The sequence below is a fragment of the Lethenteron reissneri genome, chromosome 27, assembly GCF_015708825.2.
Source record: "Lethenteron reissneri isolate LAM-NWPU_2019-01 chromosome 27, ASM1570882v1, whole genome shotgun sequence".
Taxonomy (NCBI): Eukaryota; Metazoa; Chordata; class Hyperoartia; order Petromyzontiformes; family Petromyzontidae; genus Lethenteron; species Lethenteron reissneri.
The window spans coordinates 2,859,645-2,877,724 of NC_083805.1; the positions used below are offsets into that span (position 1 = coordinate 2,859,645).

The 18,080-nt window shown below is 55.9% G+C and overlaps 1 protein-coding gene across 9 annotated transcripts in view; it reads right to left on the reverse strand.

Annotated features, from left to right (window-relative positions):
• Nucleotides 1–18,080, reverse strand: part of MYO18A (myosin XVIIIA) — a 133,352-nt gene that overhangs the window by 22,485 nt on the left and 92,787 nt on the right. For all 9 annotated transcript variants that reach the window (XM_061561100.1, XM_061561097.1, XM_061561101.1 and 6 more), the window contains 13 exons: nt 17,351–17,546; nt 15,493–15,579; nt 11,071–11,218; nt 10,313–10,478; nt 9,074–9,260; nt 8,589–8,763; nt 7,596–7,705; nt 5,485–5,550; nt 4,164–4,292; nt 2,615–2,758; nt 2,300–2,389; nt 1,601–1,720; nt 833–941 (listed from right to left, as the gene is read on the reverse strand). In XM_061561100.1, the coding sequence (XP_061417084.1) occupies nt 833–941; nt 1,601–1,720; nt 2,300–2,389; nt 2,615–2,758; nt 4,164–4,292; nt 5,485–5,550; nt 7,596–7,705; nt 8,589–8,763; nt 9,074–9,260; nt 10,313–10,478; nt 11,071–11,218; nt 15,493–15,579; nt 17,351–17,546 (1,727 nt within the window). The remainder of the gene's footprint in view (nt 1–832; nt 942–1,600; nt 1,721–2,299; nt 2,390–2,614; nt 2,759–4,163; nt 4,293–5,484; nt 5,551–7,595; nt 7,706–8,588; nt 8,764–9,073; nt 9,261–10,312; nt 10,479–11,070; nt 11,219–15,492; nt 15,580–17,350; nt 17,547–18,080) is intronic.

Below are 18,080 nucleotides of genomic sequence, written 5' to 3' on the forward strand. Positions count from 1 at the left end.
GAGATATATATCTATGTCCCTCCCGTTTTGGTGGTCCCTGTGATGGACAAGTTCCGACATTTCGTAAGGAGTCTTGAGACGTGAGTGGATGTTTTATGCATTTTTGGTAACTTGTTTGGCATGGCCACTGGATCAAGGAATGAGATGTTCCTTCCACTCCCTTCCCATAACACGCGTCGTGCAGCATCAATCGCCAGCGGCGCAACTTTCCGTGGAGAGCAATACATCACGGCAGATGCCGCTTAGCGCAATCATTCAGGGCAGGCGAGCGGGCGTGCGTGCGGGCGTTCGGGTGGGCAGGCGGACGGATGGATGTGCGGGCGGGCAAGCGGGTTTTGGCGAGCAGGTGGACGGATGGGCGGGCGGGCGAGCGAGCTCGACTTTGTTGGGATTTAAGTTTTTTGTTGTTGTCCCTGGTGCCGGCCAGGGGATCTGCAAGGTCGCGTCAGCGCGGAGCGCTGGAGGGGAGAGGGGCCACGTGATGGGCGGCCGTGGCTCGGGTAGGAAGACGGATGAGACAGGAATGGCCGCCCCCCCCTGCACGGCGACCTTGGTAAGAGACATCGACACGACTCGCGAAATCCCTTATGCTGACGGGGGGGGGGGGGGGGGGGGGGCAGGGTGGAGAACCCAATAACTACGGGCAGTGGGATTCAGTAACAGTGGGGGGGAGGGAAGGTGGGGCCCGCGGGAGCTGGCACGGCCTTATCCTCCGCAACGAAGCGGCGAAAGCGACGTCGCTGGGCCGCGTCACCGAGACGGGCGCGTTCGAACCGCGCGGCGTCACGGTGGCGCTGGCGAAAGGGCGCGGCTCAGCATCGACGGGTCATACCGTCGGCCCCGTCCATGCCCGAGCTGGCCTCGGTGGCGCGCAGCATCCGCGCCTCCGACACCTCCATCTCCACGGCGGCCGTCCTCTTCTTCAGCTCCTCAAACCTCACCTGCACGACGACGACGCAGCCGGAGGCGGCACGGCGGCAATTCATCGATTCATTATTCAGGCGATCATCTCGGCAGAGCGGGCTAGAGTACCTGCGTATCCTGCGCCGTCATCGCGGTTTTGCCGGTGCCTGAAAATGTACGTTCCCCACTGAATACGTTCCGTATTTGGGCAACTTTGAAAGTTACAAGAAGATTATTGAATTGGAATCTACATCGCAATCGTCACCGGCTTCCTGCAAGAACTTGGCAGGGCCCTCCTGATAAAGAGTCGGTGGACTGAGTGAGCCTTTCCTGGGTAGACAAGCACAACAATAATATTTGTTCGCCGAGGAATGAAAAATGTTTTGTTAAAAGTTATGTCCACACATCCCTTTGTAGGGCAATTCGATTAAATAGAGCCCCCCCCCCCCCGTCCAATTCTCCTCCCTCTTCACAGCCCGGTGCCTGGGCCTCTCCAGCCTGTGGAGCCTCCTCAATACCAACGCCACTGGTGCGGACTCAAATATTTGTTGCATGTATCGATAAAACCAATTGAAATTCCGTTGAGATGGAACGTCTCTCGTTTTGCAAGGGTGGGACCCGGGGGGAGAGGTAGGGGCGGCCCCAGGAGAGGGGATGGGGGGGGGGGGGACGGCCCGGGGAAGGAGGGGGGCCTTACCTGCACTTCGCGTAACTCCTTCTCCACGCGGAGACGCTCCGACACCTCCACATCCAACAGCTGCGCCGTCGTCTCGGCGAGCCGGCGCTCGTCCGTCAGCTCCGTCTGCAGCTCCGTGACCTTCGCACCGCGCCGACGCCACCGGTCATCCCGCTCATCCTAACCCTCCTCGGCAAAACCAACCCAACCGGGCGCGTGGCCGGCGAACCGACGCGGCCGGCGCCGGCCGTCTTTGGCGCGAAGGACGGCTGACAATTGTCGCCATCACCCTCCAGGAGAACAGACGAGAGGGACCACGGAACCCTTCACCTGAGTGGCGTAGCTTGATAAGCATGGGTCCAGGTGTACCGATTTAAATGGGGCACATCCCCACTCTCATATTTCTCCCCCTCTCACCCCCCCCCCCCCCCTCCTCTCTCTCCGTAGCCTAGGCCGGGGTCCAGGTGCACCAATCTCCTTTCCCAAACGTGGTGTCGGGGGCGGCCTGTTTGTGGCGAACGGGCCCGCCCGAATCGTCCGGCGAGTGTTTGGGGCCACTTCCTGGCGCTTGCGGGTGCCAGTCGAAATCACGGCACGGGGGGGGGGGCATTAGCGGCCCCCGCGGGCCGTAGAGGTCGCACCGCAACCCCCGGGCCGGCGGCGATGGCCGAGGAGGCGCGCCAGTTCCACAGTGGCGACCACCGGCTCGGCGCGACCCACCTTGCTCTCCAGCCGGTCGCTGCCCTGCCGCAGCTCGTGACGATCCTTCTCCGACTTCTCGAGGCGGCCGCGGAGCTGAGCCATCTCCTCCTGCCAGCAGAAACGCGAGCGCTTTCGTGAACGCGTCGTGGAGAGGGGCGGCTGGGTTGCTCGTGGCTCGGGGTGTGGTGATGGGTGGGGGAGGGGGGAAGGATTATATCGCGTCGTCGCAATATTCTTTCCCACGACAAGGAAGTTGATCGGCAGCGTTGACACACGGGATGAGCGACGCCGCAGGCCCGGTCGTGACGTGCCGGGCCTGTCGCGAGGCCTCACCTCCTTGTACTTGGCGGGCTCCTCTGAGGCCGCGGGCGGCACGAGGGGCCGCACGAGGGTGAACGCGCGCCACCAGTGCCACTGCCGCACGCTCTCCATCGCGCGGAAATTCCTCTGCAGGCACCGCACGGCCAGATCCTGGACCTGGGGAGAGAATACAAAGAGGTTGGCACGCTGGGTCCGTTCACTGAGCCTCCCAATTTTGTCAGAGATTGTTTGGGAATATTTCCTTATCATCATCATCATCATCGTCGTCATCATTATATTATTTATAATTAACACCATCAGGTGATAAACCCACAAAAAAAAACATCTAATGTAACTGGTGTTAGGCCAAACAATGACCTTGCGAATTGGGATTACACGCATCAGCTATATCTCCCCCTACTATGGTAATTATAAAAATAGGCGTAATTGTAATAATAATATGATAGTTATAACAAGTATAATCATCATCATCAACCATGATCAGTGGAGGCCTCTCTGAGCCAAAGCCATCTCTCACTCTCTTGCCATGTAAACGCATAATTTGCGTGCAAGCTGATTCCATCACTTTCTTCCCACATAAAGCTAAACCATTCCTTATTTTAATTTGTTAAAGGAATTGGCCAAAAAAAACTACAGCACAAACCGATTTCTGAATGTGACAACTAAATAGAATTATGGGACAGCCCGGCTCATTAAAAAAAAAAAAAGGTTTTCACGTAAATTCACTTCCACCACTCGACCAATCAACACCGGGGTTTTCCGCCAGAGTTTAACCTCCTCGGCCGCTACCGATGGGCAAAGCCCGAGTGTTGGCAACGAGTGTCGGCACGAAACGACGGTCCGTTAACCGCGTGGGTCGGCGCTGCCGGCGTTACGATTCATGATTGGTGACGGGGCCCCACCCGGTGATCAATTATAATCAATCAAAATAGTCAGTGCGAATAGCGTGCCAGACAACATGAGAACTAAAATATTACATTTGATTTGTTATAATTTTTTAAATTGGGCATTCTTAAATATATGTAATTGTTTGTTGTTGTTATTGCGATGAGTCGAGACATATCTAACACCCCGTGCCATGCCGTTGTCCTGAATCAACACTGGTAGAGTTAAATTTTGATTTAAAGCTTTCGTGACTGCAGGGATTCATATTCTTGGTTCTTTCGGTACGTGACTTTACCGAAAGAACCAAGAATATAGTGGTAGAGTTGTGTCCTTGCCCAATCATGGCCCAGCTTGGCTGGTAAACTCAACAAATAACAAGTCTATGGGCAATGTAAATCTATGTGCAATGTAAATCTATGGGCAATGTTAGTCCATAGGCAATGCACCACTTCCAAGGCTGAAGCAGCATCAGCACCAAATAATGTAGAATTTTTCATACCGCTATTATTTTAGACGATTAATTTTATTTCATTTTCATAAACATCCGAGCTCGTGCTGATGTTTGGTACGATGAGGGGGGGCCCTATTGAGCTACGTGGGCGCCCTACGTATGTGCACTGCACCTCTATGCCCCCCCCCCCACCACAGCTGCCGCGGCCCCCCAGCCCCCCGGCACCTTTCTCTTCTGTATCCACTGCCGCACGATCTTGCCGCGACACAGCGCCTGGAAGTTGACGATCGTCTCGCAGATCTGAGAGTCCCGCAGGTATTCCAGACTCGCCAGCACTCCGGCTTTGAACACAACCTGCTCGGGGGGAGGGGTTGGGGGGGAAGGCGGGAGGGGGGGGAGAGTTCAGGTCGTGCAAGGACGGACACAGCCCACAACAGATGGCGCCGAGCCGCTGCCAAGCCGAACATATTGCGGTGGCGCCTGCCACCGGCCACTGCGGCCGCCCGCATCGCCGCTCCCCGCGGCCGTTCCACGACGAGGCCACGGCACACGCACATTACAGTGCTCTGCGTGCCGAGCCCGGCGCACGCACCCAGCAGCAGCAGCAGCGCCGGCAGAACGCGAAGGAGCTGCGCGTGCCCAACTTCTAGGGCAACGTGTTGGCGAGATGTTATCTACCTCGCCTGGAGCGCATGAGGTCGTGGGTTCGAACCTGACCCGGATGCCTGCTGTATATTTGGAGTTTGCACGTTGTTTCTCCCCGTGGTCGCGTGGGTTTTTCTTCAGGTCCTGCAGTTTTTTTCCCCTCCATATTTAGACTCGACATCACGCGTTCAGAGTTTTTGGCCGCTGCCATAAATTTACACGTGACGACGATGAGCCACTTCGTCGCGCTATCATTTGTGATGGCCGGGTGTCGCTTTTGAACAAAGAGCTTTCTTCTTGGCTCAGTGGGACCTCACCTGGTGAAAAAGATAAGAAATGGTTTCGTGTAGGCCCTGGCCTGCCCTCTGGTGGGGGCGCCCGACATCGCGGTTGGATTGTGTTGACCGATGCCCAACAGGCTGCGGGGACGGCGGCCCCGAGGGGGCGATCCGCGACGGGCGTGGGCGATGCGGTGGTTTGTCAAGCAGAGCCGTGACGAGCCAGTTAACGATGAACGTTTGGGCTAACGTTGGGTTCAACGGTTGGAAGCACCCGCCAATGTTTCCCGAACTTAAATGTAACTGTTGCTATAAGTCGAAGGATTGTAATCTGACCGAGCCGACTTACGCTAGAGGGTATTTATCATTCAACGTTGGTTCACGCTTGTGCATCTTTTACGAATCCTCACGTTCATTTTCCATGAATTCCCTTCGATTTGTTTCGATTTGCCTTGACCATCTGCGGGCGGCCCAGGTCACCGTTGCAGACGAGACTGCACCCTGGGCATCTCTTCGAGCGACCCGGCGGATCTTCGGTGAGCATTGAGACGACTCAGAGGGCTTGCGAGGGGGTCAGCCGGGGAGGGAAGGAGGGGCAGTGGGGAGGAGGCGGCGGTGGCTACCTGGCTGACGCCCACGGCGTACGTGCTCCGTTCCAGATCCAGAGCCTCCAGGAGTTCCTCGGCAGCCTGCGCGGAAGACACCGTGGTGAGATTCAAATGAGGACATTAAAAAATAAAATGTCACGTGGATGAATCGCGTTGATTTATTCATCGCTGTCGCATCGCAAGACGGCGAGCGATGGCGGCGGGCTTGGTGAGGCCTCTGGGCTGCCACCTCTGAGAAGGAGAATAACCCCCCCCCCCCTCGGGACATATCTCCTGTTCCACCATCCCACAATAGTGGAAGAGGAGACATATCCCAGAGAAGAGCCACATGTACATATATCGTCTGGTGCAGTGCGTAAGAATATTTAAAATTATTATCGTCGTCGCTATCATTACAGTTTTCAAAGGACAGTGGCAGCTACCTCCTCAACAAGAGGATGCATCTTGGGGCCTTCATCCATCAGTGGATAGATCATGGCTGCTGCTGCTGATGATGATGATAATAACAACGATGATGATAAAATAAGAGAGACAGATGAAGATCAATCCGGTGATGGCCGAGGTCAGGGATTGATCACACACAACTCCGCCGGTTTTCACCGCCAGCTTCATGCTCGGTTCGTAGTTCACGCGACGTGTATGAACCCGGCGACCCCAGTTTCATTCCTGGTCTCGGCTAACATCAGTGGCGAGTGACATCCGACGTTCTGAACCGGTGCTGCCCTCTCCACCACTACCCCCCCCCACCGTTCACCAATCCGCAATGACCAGAGTGGTGAAGTACGGCTGTGTGTGACGGACACTGCACGGGGAAGCCTTCATCCGATATTGGATTTATCCACTGGGCGGCACATTATGCTTTATTATGCGAGCGTTGGCGGTATTATATTTGTCCGAATTTCCTGCTCTCCTGGCCTTTTTAGAATACCATTAAGAATTGACATCGGCCACCCACTCGCCCAATCACTCACTCGCCCGCCCGCCCGCATTCAGCTGAATATGTCGCGCGTAAATCCTTGGCGTGCCGGCGATCTACGCCACTGTCACCCGCACCCACACACACACGCCGCCATCGCTTTCTGATCAAAACTTTAATCTACACCCCGTGGAAGTGTTTTTGCATTTAAAGGAGGAGTCCCGCGGCGCCGACGATGAGATTTCGCTCCGGTAGTGAAAAAGTTCCCCTCGTTTAAATAAAGGGCGTGGAATTGAATGCCAGGTTTGCTTAGGGGGCACGGCCCGTGATTTTGACGCTCGCCTGCGAACATGGCAGACGAAGGGCGACCAATAACACTGGTGGTGGGGTGGGTGGGCGGGGGGGTGCGTGGGGGAGGAGTGGGGGGGGCGTGTGGGGGGGCTTCTGGGGGGGGGGCATGTGGGGGGGGGAGGGATCACCAAGATTGTTCGCGACAGGGAGTAGATGAGAGCGTGGTTTTCGTAGCAGAGTACACGAGCTGACCAATCGCAAGCACGGCTCCGAGCCCCGACCCGAAACAATGCTCATAACCAATGAACCCTACAGGCCACTGGGAGCTCGCATTAAACTTTCCAAAGAGCCAGCCAACAGCTGGTGCTAACCCTACCGTTAATACTGCCCTTAATGTTGACCCTAACCGGCTAGCCATCCAGCGACCATAACTTGCCTTCCTAAAGCCAAACGAATGCTAGGCCTGCCTCTAATCCGAGACAGGGAGCCAGTAAGCCCCTCGAACTAGCTCTACCCATAACCATAGCCTGCTAGTCAGTGTCCCTGCAGGAGACTAACTCTACCCCTAACACACTAGCCAGTCGGCCTCTAGCGCGGGCTCTAGCGCTATTGACCACCTGAACGGGAAACTGCAGTTGTAGCTCTGCCTTACGAAGGAAGAAGACTTCGCACTAACCAAAACTAGCTCGCCACTTACCCTCAAGCTACTAACTCTACCCCTAATAACTCCTACTTTGGGGTACAAATAATTACATTTGGTGGGACGGGGGGGGGGGGGACAGGGAGGGGGGGGGGGATGAACAAACATTCGCTGGATGGAACAGCTAGCTTTGCAAACACTTGTTCCAGGGGGAACAGACATGCGGGGGGAGGGGAGGGGGGGAAGGAGGGAGGAACCGATATCCGGGGCACGACGGACCCGTCGGTCGTCGGTGGCGATGTACTGCCGCCCGTGCTTCTTGCACAGCTGCGGAGCGAGGACCTCGAAGCTTCGGCGGAACTCGCTGAACGACATCTGGTCGGGATAACCTGGAAGCCACGATGGGGTGGGGGGGGGGTGAGACGGGAGAGGCGATGAGAACGGAGGGAGTAGTGGCGGTTACGGCTCGGCTGCCGTGGAAGCAGCCGCAGGTAGCAGCAGTCGCGGCAGGCCTGGCTAACGGTAATAATGGCGGCACTATGGAAATAAACCATCAAAAAACTATTATTTTATTTTTCCAGACAAGGCAAAAGGCCCACTGAGCTATGTAGCTCTTTTTCAGAAGCAACTTGGCTATCACAAATGATAACCCAACGAAGTGGCTTGTCACGTGGAAATGTACAGCAGCCAAATACTCTAAACGCGTGATGCTGATTCTAAATGGATGGAAAAAACTGGAGGATCTGGAGAAAAATCCATGAAACCAGGGGGAGAGAGAGAGAGAGACACGCAAACTCCAAACATACAGCAGGTGTCAGGGTCGGGATCGAACCCACGACTTTCTGTATACCGGGCGAGGGAGTTAAAGTCTCACCACCGTGGCGAAATGGGAATGGAGCCAAGGAGAGATAGCACGGGGACAAAAAGAGAAGAAGGGGAGAGAAAATTGGAAGCCGGTGCTGGTCCTCACCCTACTCTTACTCTTAGTTTTGTCGGTAAAGTCACGTAGGTAAAAAATTGAAATTAAAATTAATAAAATAAAATTATAAAAATCACGACGTTTCGGAGGCAACACAAGTCTCCGTCATCAGGTGGGACCGTCGCAGCCAGATTTGCTGATGACGGAGACTTGTGTTGCCTCCGAAACGTCGTGATTTTTATTATTTTATTTTTATTAATTTTTATTTAATTTTTTTACCCACGTGACTTTACCGACAAAACGAAGAAGTATGAATCCTTGCAGTCACGAAAGCTTCAAATCGAGCTCCTCACCCTGCCTGTGGAGACGCAGCGCGTCCACCAGCTGGCAGGCCTGGGCCTGTGCCCGCAGGAACGGGATGTCGACAGAGGCGGTGCCGGAGACGCCGAAGACGCCGGGGGCCGCGCTCGGGCGCAGGCAAAACACGAAGTGGACGTAGGTCTTCCGCACCATGTCCAGCAGCGCGTCCTGCACGGGGGGGGGGGGGGAGGAATCATCGAAAGAGTCGATTGTTACGCGAGGCAGCGGTTGTGTTCCAAGTAAGAAGAAAATGTACACTGTAAATTATTCGTGTGGACTCTCCAAGCAGCAATCATTGCCCCCTGCTTACGAAAACCTGGCAAGACCCTCCTGCGAAGGAGTCACGAGACTCGTTGAGGTAGTAATACGTCGCGAGCACAACCGGGAATTAATTTTGGGAGAGTGAAAAAATAAAGCTACCAACTCCTGAGCGAAAAAATAAAGACACGAACTCCTCCTCTCGCCCGTGGCCACTCACCACCTGCAGCTTGACGTGCGCTGCCAGAGACCGGCGCCTGCCGCCGGTGCCGCCAGTGCTGAGGCAGCGGCGCACGGAGGCGGCGCGGCGAGACGCCGACTGCGAGGGCCCGTCCAGGCCCGCGATGGCGCCACCCAGGATCCGGAGGGCGCCGGCGCTGGGAGCAAACGGCTCGCTGAGCACCGCCCTGCGAGAACGGCGTCATCCAGGTGGGGGGGGGGGGGGGGGGGGGAGAGACGCGGTCCGGGGGGGGGGGGGGGTATGGCGGGTGAGGGTCAGAGGGGTAAGGAAACCAATTTGCTCTACTGGCCGAGGGAGCAGGGGTCGCAGACCGGGAGACATCGGTGGGGAGAGGGAGATCTGAGCAGGCACTGCTGAGATCCAGGAATTAGAATCCAGGGAGCCGGGGTTCTCAAGCGCTGCGAGCAGATGGTCACGAACACTCAGAGCCGTCCCTAGGGGTACGGCGAATCGGGGCGACCGCCCCAGGCCCCACGATTTGGGGGGCCCCCCGCTTTAACGTCACGGTAGCAGATGTAATACTTCCGGTTTAGTTCGGGGGTCCCACACAGTGTGATTTGTCCCGGCCCCCCCCCCTCCCGTCACCAACGACCATTAAAAAAATATACTAAATTCCAACATTGAGAACTCGTGTTAGCAATGTTAAGAGAGTTTCCTTCCCATTAAAATTGCGTCGCTGGCCAGCAGACGGCAGTGCAGAAAGGGGGTTCGCTCGCAAGCCCATCTGTGCGGACCGTTCGGTGTCAGCTCCTGGTACATGTGGTGGCCGTTCGTACGCCGTACCCTCTGTTTTGGTTCAAGTTCAAGTTTATTTATTAGGTATAGCCCTGTGAGCCATTCGGCTCTTGAATGGGGTACAACCGCAACAAACAAAAAACAAAAACATGAACAAGAAAACATCTTAAAGTGAATATGTGACTAAGTGCAAACAGAAAATCCAAGAAAAGACAGCAAAATATCCAGCCGGTCACGGCACACCGCTGTGTACTGCCCCCCTAAAACCACCCCCACTGCACGCACCATGCCCCCCCCCACTGCACGCACCGTGCCCCCCCCCCACTGGACGCACCATGCCCCCCCTCACTGCACGCACCGTGCCTCCCCCCACTGCACGCACCGTGCCCCCCCACTGGACGCACCGTGCCTCCCCCCACTGCACGCACCGTGCCGCCCCCCCACTGCACGCACCGTGCCCCCTCTCCCCCCCCCTCAACTCACTTCTGCGAGTCCTGCAGCAGCGTGGCGGCGTTGTGCACCGAGGGGTTGTGCTTGGCGTGGGCGACCCACCCGGCGGCGTCGTACCGCACGGGCAGCGCGCCGCGCGCGTGCCGCACGCTGAAGCAGCACGGCTGATCCTCCTTGTGCACCGCTGCCACCGCGTCGTCTGTAAGCCGTGGGGGGAGGGGGGGGGAGAAGGGGGGGGGGTAGGGGGGGGGCGTCGCAGCCGTAGGTCAAGGTGCGGTGTCGCCAGCGCCGCTCCTCGTCGCGTCTTGTTGAGTTCGCGAACGGTATCGTGGGCGGTTTGGAATGACTGTGAACTTTACGTATGTTCTACCACCGCCACCACCACCAACAACGCCGCCGTCATTGTCATCGTCACAACCATCACCCACCACCACCATCATCATCACCAAAGACAATACCAACGCCAGTACCCCCATCATTACGTCATCACAACCACCACATTCATCACCACCAATACCAATATCCGCCATTCGCCACTAAGTGACGGTGACGTGGTCACGGAGCCTGTGCCAGGTGAACTTTGAGGCCACGTGATGTGTGCAAGGGCTCGCTGACCGGATGTTACTCGGCAGACCCAGGTGCCATGGGTTGACTGACACAGATGACCGGCAGATGCACCACCACCACCACCACCGTCATCACCATCAATACCACCGCCACTCCCCCCGTCATCACAACCACCACCCACCGCCGTCCCACACCCACCCAATACCACCCTGCGAGTCACCCACCGGCCGTGTGTCCGAACGCGGCGACGAATTTCTCGACGAGGTCGTCGTCCGTGGCTCCCGGCGTGGCGGCCGCCTCGTCCAGCAGCCACAGCAGGCCACGCCGCTCGCCCCCCGCGACCCCCACTGAGCCCCGCCCGCTGCCCAGGACCTGCGCGAGACGAAGACGGCGTGAGTCCGGTGTGGGGGGGTGGGTGGGGGGCACCGCGACTTTGCCCGGCGGCGACGCGGTGGAGAGGCGGCGGCGCAATTCGCCGCTTGCTGCAGCGGCGGGGGGCTCAAGGTTCGAGGCCAAGGCAGCGGGCCGTCCCTGGTTGCGCTCGTGACCAGAGGGAAGGCACGCGCCATTCAGGACATTTAATGATACTGGAGGAATTCGATGAGCTATAAAAGCAATTTTTCACAGATGTCCAATAGTTCACAGAAGCTCACAGATGCCCAGTTGAGCTTGGGGGAAGGGTGTGGGCTCGTTGTGCGTCTGTGTCGCGCTCCCAACTTTGGCAAAATTTCTTAAATTACCCGCAAGTTCTCGATTGGCAAAACCCCCATCGGCAACATTGCCCGCTGCTGTGAAAGAACTGCAGGGGCTGTGTCTGTGGAACAATAGCGGCCCTTGCCACGATTAGAACGATCGCATGAACACCGAGTGAACTGATAATTATTATTGTTGTAATTATTATTGTTGTAATTATTATTGTTGTGCCGCATACCCCACAATTCTGCAGGAGTCTACAGAGGCTGGCTGGCTGCTGATGACCAACAACAACAACATTTAATTTACAACCCCTTTTGTTAAATCACCTCCCCTCCCCTGTCATTTGACCATACTTCACCACTCCCGTCTGTGCGATTCGCTGCAAAGGCCCAGTGGGCTGAGGCTGTCATCCATCAGAGTTGGGGCTGCGGTGATCGCACTGCGCTACGAACCCCAGCGGGCACGAGTTGAATACCTCCCGACAACCCGGGCTATAGTTAACACGCTCCGGGAGCGTGATGAGCGTGGGGGGGGGGGGGGGCAGGCAGGGGGTCCCTTGGACCCCCCCCCACTGGTGCCAAAGCTACGAGTTAGGGCCACCCCCTTGAAAACCACCACGCGATATTTGTTTCAACAACAGTTTAAAAGGACAACAGCTCATTAGATTTTTTTTTAACGAAAATGCTTTCATTTACCTTCTACGTTTCATTGGCATTTAATTACAGCAGTCACGTAATATTGCAAAAGAGGTAACTACGGAGCTGTAGTGGCTGCGCCCCAGTAGCGTGAAATGTCCGAGGCCGTGAGCGTATCGACGGCGTGATTAAGGCAAGACGAGCCCGCGTTATACAACAGCCTCGAGGTGCGACCGTGCGAGACAAATCAAAATACTGGGGCCCCACATGACCGATTTTGGCACCCCCTGAGCTGACAATGTCGTGACTAGGCCACTGACAATGTAGCTACTACGCCACTGACGCACGCAAAACACGAAGCGATACGCACACTCGCACGCAAATTACCCACACAGCTGCCCATCAACATTGCCCCCCTCCCTGCCCACCCCCACATCAATAAATTATTCATGTTAAAATTTACTGACTGCTGCCAGCCTCTATTGGAGTGGCAAACGGGGAACGGCGCATCCGCGCGATCCCCCGCGTCGAGAGATGTGATTTTCGCAATGCGGCGTTTCGTAGAAAAGGCGCTCGCTCGCTCGCTCTTCAAGTTGAAGCGCCAGATGGTGACGGGCGGCGTTCACTCGGCGTGCGTGTCAACTCGCTGCTCGGTTCGAGTTGGTGGGGCGGGGGGTTCCTTTCCCCACTTTCTCCCCCATTCAACTCAAACCGCGCGTCTCACCGCCACCACGTGGACGCGCACGCGGCGTTGCGTAACCTACAAAGACAAAGATCCCCCCCTCCTCCCAACCCCGTGTAGCCTTAACAGACTGTTGGGGCAAGTGCTGTTAGTGAGTAGCACCGATGAAGGCCTGGAAGGGCACACGAGGGCGGTAGGGGTGGCCAGCACCACGCTTGGCCGCCTTTGTCTCCCCAGTGGCAATGTACGTATGTTGAACTCTGAGCTACGCAAAGCAACATTGATGGATATACATTCCCATGAGAGTACGGTAAATCCCACACCACAGCAGCAGCATCAACAACAACAGCAGCAGCAGCTTAGAACTACTTGCGAAGGGCCGTCCGGACAGAGTCGATCAGTGATTCAGAGGGACTCGATAATGGGCAACATTCGAGTCGCTATGATGGACGTGTGAATATTGAACTTCTTTCGCACCGTACGTGCTAATCGAAGGTGTGGGGGGGGGGAAGGACAACAAACTAAACACAGCGGCAAGTAGTTCTGAAGAAATTCGTTTTTTAAATCTATTTTGAGGCTGAGTCGTCCAGAGGGAATGAGGTGGAATCGGCTAAAGGTGTTATCAGCCTGGAATGTCGCGTGATACTAAGACAGTCATAAGGGGGCTTTGAGGAGGGGGGGGGGGGCTGTTCCTCTTTATAAGAGTTTTTTTTGGGTTCGATCGCGTGAATATAAATGTGTCGTTAAACCCGCCACCATCCGACATGACCAATTAGTGAGGTCTGTCACATGAACAAACGTGACAATTCGTGACTCGTTCAGCACACCCGTGTGTTCGAGAGTGAACCCACAACATTTGCAATTCGAGTACGGCAACGTTTACTATTCTAGTATTTAAGAACGAAACAGGAGGATTTCTCCAAAATTCTGGCTATCGCCTGATTATGCTAGTTGCAATTACTGGCGAAACGTCGTACTCAAATTGTAAATGTTGTGTGCTGTACTAATAACGAATTGGTACGTTTTTTTTACATGACAAACCTTACTAATTGGTCGTGTCGGGTGGTGGCGGGTCTAACGACGCATTTATATTCAAGCGATCACACCTAAAAAAGAAACTCGATTATGGATGATATTGGTCGCGAAAAGCCTGCGACGCGTTAAACAGTTCCTCTCTAATATGGGACCTTTCTGGTGCGGATCGATTCGTTTCAAAGACAATGCATTATATATTATCGGACCACGTTTTTTTTTGTTTGCATGTTCACCACACGCACGTGCGGTTAATGCGGACGTGAGTTCATGAATAAGGATTCCGTTGGGTGTTTGAACATCTTAACGCAGCTGTTGTATTGCCAGTAAGAGATCAAACCCATTGTTATGCTCGACCCTCTCTGTTCGGGCTGAAGTCTCTCCCAGCGGCCAGGCGGTGACGCTGTGGCACAGGGAATGAAGACTCCCACCCCCCCGCCCCCCCCCGAACTCCCCGAAGCAAAGAGAGTCGGCAATTTAGAAAGGAAAAAATAAACTAATCCTAATAGGTTGCCCATTCGTCGGCTAATTTAAGCACTATTCATGCACATATTGTATTTAATGCGATTTTCATCCGCGGTGTGAACAAGTGCGCTCTCCATCTCGAATCTTCTCTGACCTCTCTCTATTCATGTGCTGTGAAGAAGGGCCATTGCCCGAAACGTCGCCTAGGACACGTATTTTTGCGTTGCATTTTAAGGCCACGCGCACACACACACACAGTGTTATTGAAGAATGCGTTACGTTTGTTGTTGTTGTTGTTGTTATTTGTGCACGACAACCAATGGAGTTTCATCAAATAATTTGAGATTCAGATGCGTTCTCTAACCCAACCACCAACTTCCTGTCTCCCGGTGTGACTCCAAGCACCGCTCCTTTGTCAACACTGTTAAGCCCTTTCTGCCCCCATCGTCTTCGACAACGACCCTGCCGCTTGGGACTCGTACGCCACAGCGGGCAAGTCAAGAGACGTCGATGTTGAACGTTGCGGGGGGACAAAATCAAGTGAGCCGGAGGGATTATTGGCCAACGGTCGAGAGGTCGCCAATGCCGAGAGGTACACTGGATGCGGGTGAGCCGCGTGCGCATATATTTCCCGGTGTCGCTGGTCCATGAGAATCAGTGGCACAAGGTAGTAACGGCCCACAGCATGAAATATACTGGATGTGGTGTGCGGGAGTGGGTAAATATATCCCGGGTCGCTGCTCAACTGGAACAGGTGGCACGTGGCCAGAAGGCAGCTACGGTCCACAGCGAGAAGTTTACTGGACGTGGTGTTCCGTGTGGGGGCACGTGACTAGCGGGGGAGACATCACAGTGACGGTTACCAGTCCGCTGCTCCTGACGCGGTTGTCCGGCTTGACCGCCCGAATGTGAAATTGTCGCTGCGTAGCTCTGCCATCTACATCAGCAGCCGTACGGAAGAAGCGAGTTGCCACGGCTCACTCGCGGGATGTGTACTTGATGTGGTGTGCCGGGTGAGTGGGAGAATTATATCCCGGGCCGCTGCTTGACTGGATTCGGTAGCAAGTGGTTTGGGGACAGGCACGGCTCGTCAGCGAGAGGGTTACTGGACGTGGTGTGCCGGTGTGACGGGTCACCTGTGCGGCCTGGGAAGCGGCGTCGACGGCGCTGACGGACGGCGTGCAGCTCGGCGGCTCCTCCTCGACGGCCACCACGATGTTCTCCTGTGGAACACCACAAAGACAAAGATCCCCCGTATAGCCTTAACAGAATGTAGGGGCAAGTGCTGTTAGCGAGCACCTATGAAGGCCAGAACGGTACACGAGGGAGTGGGTGACCAGCACCACGCCCGACCGCCTTTGTCTCCCCAGTGGTGATGTTTACACACTGTACCGGGTACTCATTTGAGGCTGAGTCGACCTAGTGCAGGCCCAGAACCGGTTCAGACAATCGTCACTGGGTGTTGGCCGTGAGCGGAAATCGAACCCGGGTCGCCGGGTTCATAGCGCAGCGCGCTAAGCGCTACACTACCGCTCCCCACACCGCACACACACACAGGCACACACACAGTGCCACCGTCACCATCACGTTCACCGGCTCTCTCCGCGGTGTCGCCGTGTTTCGCCGGCGTCGTCGCATCTCTAACTCTCTTTCTCTCCCAGGGGCTTCGTTTCTCACCGAACCTTTTCTCGGGTCGGTCCGTGACTATGCGGGAACCGCAGCCCACAGCGAGAGGTCATCGTGGACGTGGTGCGCGGGAAATATCTCTCTGGGCTACCGACCAGGATGAACCCCGCTTGTCTCCTCGTGTCCAAATGCCCGATTCACAAGAACGGTGGAGGAGGAGGAGGCATCATCACAGCAGTGATGCACCACTCCGCTACCCACTCCACGTAACACTTACGGTCGTTGCTCTGACATCAACATAGGCGGTTTGATGAAGGGACCTCAGATAATCACACGAATTAGACCTGTAGACTGTTGTTGTTGTTGTTGCTGCCTTGCTCAATCTTGCTAAATGGAATCTTGATATCATTAAGGCAATATTCATTTATTTATATTTAGCGATTTTCCTACTATTTTATCGATTTTGCACTCCTCTCGTGTTTTTGTATCGCTTGCTGTTGTGACCCCGATACTGCACAACTGTGAAAAGAGCTTCAGAGCTCATCGGATTCCTCCTCCGGCACTAAATCAAGATTCCTCCGGCACGTGTCCACATCGCCCACTCCGTTTCCTCCTCTTTGGTCGCCTACCACAGCGCGCGTGGTGACCCGCGACCCTTTCCCATCACCCACGCACATTGTCCCAGCGTTCGGGTCAGGGTCCGGGTTTGTTTATGAAATTGGAAATTAATGCCGCTCGGGGGTGGAAATGGCGAATAAATCCCTCCGCCGCCACCGCCGCCGGCGCTGGTGGCAGCGCCGGCGGCGTCGATCTTCCCTGCCACGGTAGATCACCGTCAAGCGGCGGAACGCCGTTAAATTCCGCCCCCACGATGTAAATTCTCTCCCCTCCGTTTGCTCCCCTCCGTGTCCCGTCGTCTATTCCGGACACCGTTTACTCTCCCCGCCCATTACTCTCCCCGTTGTTTGCTCTCCGTGCCGTGTGCGTGTCTTCAGCGCCGTTCGCCATCCCAGCCGTTTACGGCCGATGTCATTACAACTGCCCGTGCCGCTCACTCGCGCTGAGCCGCTTACTCCCGGGTGTTTACTCGCCACCCGCGGGCGGATCCGTGCGGGCGCAACGCAAAGCCCCGTGTCCCAGCGTAGGTGGCGGAGTTAGGGTCTGAGCTCCACACCGCACTCACGTGCGTACACAGGCACACACGCGCGCTCGCACACTCGCCCATGGACTCGCACGCTCGGTTGAACGCACGCTCGCACGCACACACACTCGATTGTACGCACGCTCGCGCGCACACACACACGTGCACGCGCGCACACACGCTCGTACACTGGCACACTCGCAGCACACGCTCGCACTGGCGCGCACCTCGCGGAGCCGCTCGAGCGGAGCGGCGAGCGCTCGCTCGTGGAACAGCAGCTGCAGGCGCTCCTGCGCGTAGTTGTGCGCGAGGTCGGAGAGCGAGCCCGCGGGGCGGACCGGCCCGGCCGCGCCGCTCGTCCGGAACCCCGGGGCGTCTACCAGCAGCACGGAGCTCAGCGTGTGCTGGGACGAGCTCATTGACCTGCGGGAGGAGGTCAGCCCCGGCCACACCACCACGGGCAGCGGCGGCGGCACCATCAGCATTGTCATCCTCGACCAAATCGCTCTTCAAAATCCAAAGTGGTTCTCCTGCCCAAGCGAGCGTTGCGTCACTGGTGCTCGGCACTCTCGGCTCTGTTTACAGCCCTGAGCCAGGACATTGTGTGCTGGCATCATGGCCCAAATTGGCCAAATCTTTTTCCAAATTACCAAATTACCCGCAAACTACTCAATCGGGGTTATACAGAGCAATCATTGGCCCCCACCCCTCCGAGTGGGTGAAACTTGGCAGGACCATTCTGAAAATAAATCACGAGACTCGATGAGACTTTGTGATGAAAACAAGTCTACCAATACTGAATGATACTCATAAATATACCTAAACATCAGCACTATCGTCACATACCGAATTATCATCATCTTCGCCATCACGAGCATCATCGAGTACCGAAAGCATGGTAATTATTATAATCTCGTCACCGCCGCCAGCTGCTACGCTGCGAGCGCCACGCGGAAG